The 6000-nt window shown below is 39.4% G+C and overlaps 1 protein-coding gene across 2 annotated transcripts in view; it reads left to right on the top strand.

Annotated features, from left to right (window-relative positions):
• The window catches only part of LOC116512412 (3-ketodihydrosphingosine reductase-like), a 28418-nt gene continuing 22418 nt past the window's right edge, over positions 1 to 6000 (top strand). For both annotated transcript variants that reach the window (XM_032222881.1, XM_032222880.1), the window contains exon 1: positions 1 to 228. In XM_032222881.1, coding sequence (XP_032078772.1) covers positions 100 to 228 — 129 coding nt within the window. In that variant the 5' untranslated portion in view covers positions 1 to 99. The remainder of the gene's footprint in view (positions 229 to 6000) is intronic.

Here is a 6000-nt window from a genome sequence, read left to right as displayed (position 1 = left end):
GGGCATTCGGCCAAACGGGGCCCTCTTGTGAGGCGCGGCGGGCGGCTGAGGGAAAAAGAAGCGGCTCTTTTTCGGCGGACGCGGCATATTCGGGGCGCGATGCCGGGCGCGGTCCTGCTGGCGGCCGCCGGGGCTGCTCTGCTCGCGGCCTTCCTGCTGCTGCTGCGCTACTTAGTGTCGCCGCTCCGCCATCCCAAGCCGCTGTCGTTGTCCGGGGCTCACGTGGTGGTGAGGATCGCAGCGTTTTGGGGGGGACCCGGGGAGGCCGGTGGTGGGGATGAAAACGGTGGCATTTCGCGGTCCTGCCGGGCAGGTATTTTTAAACCTCGGGCTCCTTTTTCCCGCTTCTCTTCCCCCCGCCCTTCCCAGGCTGCCTTAACCGTGTCAGGATGCCTGCGCGGGTTTTTGCGCGCAATCCTATGGGGGGGGGGGTGAGCATCGGTTTCAGGATGCAGCCTTCCCGCTTCTCTTCCCCCGCCCTTCCCAGGTTGCCTTAACCGTGTCAGGATGCCTGCGCGGGTTTTTGCGCGCAATCCTATGGGGGGTGTGTGTGTGTGAGCATCGGTTTCAGGATGCAGCCTTCCCACTTCTCTCCCCCCCCCCCCGCCCTTCCCAGGCTGCCTTAACCGTGTTAGGATGCCTGCGCGGGTTTTTGCCCGCGATCCTATGGGGGGGGGGTGAGCATCGGTTTCAGGATGCAGCCTTCCTGCTTCTCTTCCCCCGCCCTTCCCAGGCTGCCTTAACCGTGTTAGGATGCCTGCGCGGGTTTTTGCGCGCGATCCTAGGGGGGGGGGGAAGCATCGGTTTCAGGATGCAGCCTTCCTGCTTCTCTTCCCCCGCCCTTCCCAGGCTGCCTTAACCGTGTTAGGATGCCTGCGCGGGTTTTTTGCGCGCGATCCTAGGGGGGGGGGAAGCATCGGTTTCAGGATGCAGCCTTCCCCCCAAAAAATGATTTCCTGGAATGGTTTGGGTTGAGTTAAATAAAAGGGTGTGAAGAAGGACCTGTTATTTTTTAGCCTGAAGCTAAGAGGTGTTTCCTTTTAATTCATCCTTAAAAGAGAATGGGAAAAAATGCGAACCAATTAGGAAATGAACTTTAGTTGGACGCCTTTTGCTGATTCTTCCCGCTTTTATGTTCTGCAGGGTTTCCCTTCCATAAATAAATAACCCAGAATTACAAGAGCTTTTTATTATTATTATTGTTAAAGAAACTTTTTTATGGAGGAAACGCAAGTTGCAAATCCTAAACCCAATATTTCTTAGCGGTATAGATTTTGGTTTATTAGATTTATTAGATTTATATTATTGGATCTAATATTTAATGTCGGTTTGCTGATTCTCTCTCTTCCCACTTTCGAAAAGTCCCCGCTTTTATGTTCTGCAGGGTTTCCCTTCCCTAAGTAAATACTCAGAATTGCAAGAGCTTTTTATAATTATTATTATTAAAGAAGCTTTTTGTGGAGGAAATGCAAGTTAAATCCTAAACCAAACGTTTCTTAGCATTATAGATTTTAAATGTTGGTTTGCTGATTCTCTGTCCCCACTTTTATCTCCTGTAATGTTTCGCTTCCATAAATAAATACTCAGAATTGCAAGAGCTTTTATTATAATTATTATTATTAAAGAAGCTTTTTTGTGGAGGAAGTGCAAGTTGCAAATCCTAAACCAAACATTTCTTAGCGGTATAGATTTTAATGTTGAACCCTTGGTGGTCTTTTTTTTTAATTGAAGAGTTTTAATAAGTTTTTACAAATATTTCCCCTCCATCCCCCCCCCCCTCTCCCCAGTTTCCCAGAGCAAAATACAGGGTATAAACATTTAACAATCATATACTAACATAAGCCTCTTGAAAAAGCACCTTTGGATCATCTCTGGGTGATTTACAATTAAAAGTCACAAATATTAAAAGCAATAAATTTACCCCAAAGTGGTAAAAGAGGAAGGAAAGCAATAATTGCATTAAATACAAAACGATGAAACATATAAGCATATAAATTAGCAGGCAACGCTTTAAAACACTTTGCAAAGAGAGAAACTTCTTCAATATGATTAGAGTTCAGGTAAAACTACTGTTTGACAGGTATCAGAATGGGAGAACTCACCATGGCTAACTCACCATGGTCAACCTGTTGCAGATGTAGGAAATTAGCACCCACCCCTCTCTTAGAAAAATGAAATAGTTTAGGAAATATTAATATTCTTGTACTTTAACTCCCCTTTTATTAAACTAAATTTAGATAAATTATAACATTCCTTGTTCATTCATAAGCTAATTGAAATTTCTTAGTCCGGTATTTATTTTGAATGTCCCTTGGTGATCTTAAATACAGGGTCACACAGACTTTAAAACAAGTCAACCTTATTTAGTCCCGTGGGTGTTGGGACTTCAGATGACTTTGCTTTTAAATTTGGCTATAAAAAAATATATGTCTAAACTGTATGTACACTTTTTGACCGTTTTACCATCCTAAGAGTTTAGGATTGTGGACTGGCATGTAGGAAAGTGAATTGCCCCTCAGGCCAAACCTGATTCTTGGGGTGAATTTATGTTGCAGACCTGAGTAGACAATTACCATTTTCCTCTTCATTATTTCTTTTTTATTATTATTGAATAAGGCCTCGGGGGATCTTATAAACAATATTACCCCTACAATTGGCTTCATAAAGAAGTGGATGCACATGCTGGAGGGTAGAGGGTACTATGTTGAAGAATCTACTTCATATACAAGAATTCTCTGAGAGGCTGAAATGAATTGAAAGCCTAATATAAGTGAGGAGGAATAATACTTGCATTCAGACCTCGGCATGAATCTGCCTCCCACACACTAATTTATTCATTTATTGAATTTTTCCCTGCCACCATCAAGGAGACTCTCCGGGTTACAGTATGCATCTGAACAACACAAAACAAAATACTTGTGGTAATGTAGGCAGTTCTTCGTATATAAAGGGCTTTTCTCACTTTCCTGGATATGTTTATGTAAGTCTGGATTGGAGGAAGCAAAGATCACAGAAGTGAAATGTCTAGACTTGAGAAAATTGAATACTAAGGATGCATGATAATAAGGACCTGCGCAAAACCGTATTATTCACATTTTAACAGCACGTGTAGGCCTTTTATTTACGTGAACGTAGTATATACAGCAGAGCAGGTGCATCTAATAGGGTGAGAAAAAGTTTTCAAAGTGCCTGCAAATTTTGGTTTTTCAGACATAGGTAAAAAAAAGTCAGAAGCTGCAGCAATGGGTATAAATGAGGTAAATCCTTGCAAAAGACCCCCGTTGCAATAATTTTATTTCTGTTCTCACATTCTGTTCTTTATACTTATTGTATTGGTTTGCCGCAATTAATAGAGATTCTTTTACTATATTTTTATAGTAAATATCTGAAATCACTTTATATTCCACATGGGCATACACAGTCTTAAAGGTGGCACCCACTCCAGTATTTCTCTAAGGAGGCGTGACGGAATCAAACTGGATTTTCTTGTTTTGTATACATAAGGATTATCTTAAAACAACAGATAGTTTACAGCAAACAACCGCCAAATTCCATTTGCTCAAAAGAAGTTAGTTTTTTTAATAAGGCAAGGAATGAACACATGCGGTAATAACTCATATTCAAATTCTCAAATTGCATAATGTTATGCAAAAACAGATGTTTCTCAAAAGAAAAAATAACATTTCAAGTTAGTCAAAATTCACCAGATTTTGGGCATTTTGTTAAAAATGTATATATACTTAAACAAGTAGGGTAATATAGGGCAGTGGTGAGCACAATGCAAATCCCATTCCTTGCGTTATTAAGAACTTTACTATTAAACGATAATGCCATTTGAGCTGTGGATGTGCCAAGTCTTATTCTCACCATAGGAGATTAGATGATAGAATGTAGTCTTTGCCTCTGTTTCCTTCAATAATATTCTCCAGGTTGTAGTTTGGCTTACTTGGTACTTAATTTCTTTGTTTATTTGATAAACAAAGTCAAAGAGCAGAAAGAAGAGAAAACCCTCAGGTTGCAGTTCAGTTTGGTTACTAGACTTTTATATAATATATTCACTGAAGTCAAGTTCTCATGAAAACCAAGCATGTTTTATACTGAAACTTGGAGTCTTGTTCATTTGGTTTTGCTGTGCTTTTTAATTAAAAAACTAATTTGCATCTCCAACTTATAACCTGCAACTTCATCAGTATATTAATAAGCGTGTAGTGCAGAAATTACATGTACACATACTTTTGCACTCATCTAATGGATATAGTTTGCAGGAGAAAGCATACAGTAATGTAGAACTCAACCTCACATCAAAAGAACTTGAGAACAGTCTATCAGTTTTTATGTTTGGAATAAGATGGCCACAATCTCCTCTGAATGCAGATGCCGCATCTTGTCTGACTCGGACAAGCTACTGAGTGAGGCCTTCCAGTAGTAATTGGCTGGGATCTCAAATAACTGCTCTTTCCCCCCATTGTCCCAATCCAGACTCGACCAAGTAGGAGCAGCATAAACTGAAATTATTTAGGGAAATTGAACTCAGTTGCAGCAGTCAAACCCTGCAGAAGATTTAAAGCAATGCTATTCACAATTTCCTTGTTTAGTTTCAAAGGGCTGAACAAAATCAAGGAGGCATATAAAATATTATGGTCAATGTAAAAAATCAAAGAATTGTTTCAAACTTTAGGAAAAAAACTTAGTGATTACCAGTGACAATGATGTACAGTATGATCAAGAATTAGCTGACAGCATAAATTGTCAGATGATAAAATGATATAAATACTGAGAATACCATGAAATCAGATTGGCATTAAGAGTTGGTCTGAGTATGAAGTTCTTTAAACATTATATTATTATATATCTAAGATATATTAATCTTAGATATGATTACAAAATGTTTATAGAATTTTTTTTCACGGGGATTTCATTCTGACATAGAGATAGTCCTCCACTTATGACCACAGTTGAGCCCAAAGTTACCATTGTTAAGGAAGACAGTTATTAAGTAAGTCATGTCCTCTTTTACTAACTTTTTTGCCACCGTTATGAATCATTCTAGTCCTTAAATGAATAACGTGGTCATTAAGCGAATCTGGCTTCCCCCCATTGATTTTGCTTGTCAGAACCTGGCTGAGAAAGTCGCAAATGGAGGTCACATCATTCTGGAGCTCTACAACCTTACAAGCGCCTGAATTTTGAACACCTGACTGTGGGTCACAGTAAATGGTCATAAATGTGAGAAGCGGCATAGGTCATTTTTTTTCAGTGCTGTTGTAACTCAGAACAGTCGCTAAATGAACAATTGTAAGCCGAGGACAACTTGCACAATATTTGATCTCCCAAACTATTGTGTTAATACGCACCCAGACTATGCGATGTGGTATTCATTTGTTTCTTTGTGTAATTGGTTGTGTAATTGGTTGTTGTTTTTATGAATCAAGCATGTGTGGTCATTGTTTTGCTGTCAGGTTTGACTTAATTTGCATTCATTGTATGTGACTAAATCTGTTTGAAGCCGTCCAGAGTTCAATGAGATGGGCAGCATATAATTTTAACAAACAAACAAACAAAATCTGTTAAATCTTTGGGATATTATTTCTTTCTATAGATAGCAAAATGGCAAGGAATGTCTGCCTGTTTGCCTTACAACAATTCTTGGAAAAAAGAAAACATTGAACTCTGAACATTCCTTTGGGGCAGGTTTCTGTAGCCAGGATCAAAATTGATCTTTCTTGGAACTGGATTGTTTAAAAGATAATTTGGGAAATGACTGTAGGCAGGAAAGGGTGTATGGTACAGGATAATTCTCTTAATTTGGTAACTGTACATATTTTGTACAGATTCCTGGATATATCTATTGTTGTATGGGATTCCAGTTTTCCTCTTCTGTTTATTGCTTAATAGAATTCTGTTATTCTATTATTATTGCATAATGGATTGATACCCAACAGAAGTTTTATTAGACCAGCATTGTTACCTACTTTGGATAATGAAATGTCTGCAAGAAAA

Source organism: Thamnophis elegans, chromosome 8, assembly GCF_009769535.1.
Source record: "Thamnophis elegans isolate rThaEle1 chromosome 8, rThaEle1.pri, whole genome shotgun sequence".
Taxonomy (NCBI): Eukaryota; Metazoa; Chordata; class Lepidosauria; order Squamata; family Colubridae; genus Thamnophis; species Thamnophis elegans.
Note: the sequence above shows the minus strand (reverse complement) of the source record. Positions and strands in the feature narration are given on the sequence as shown.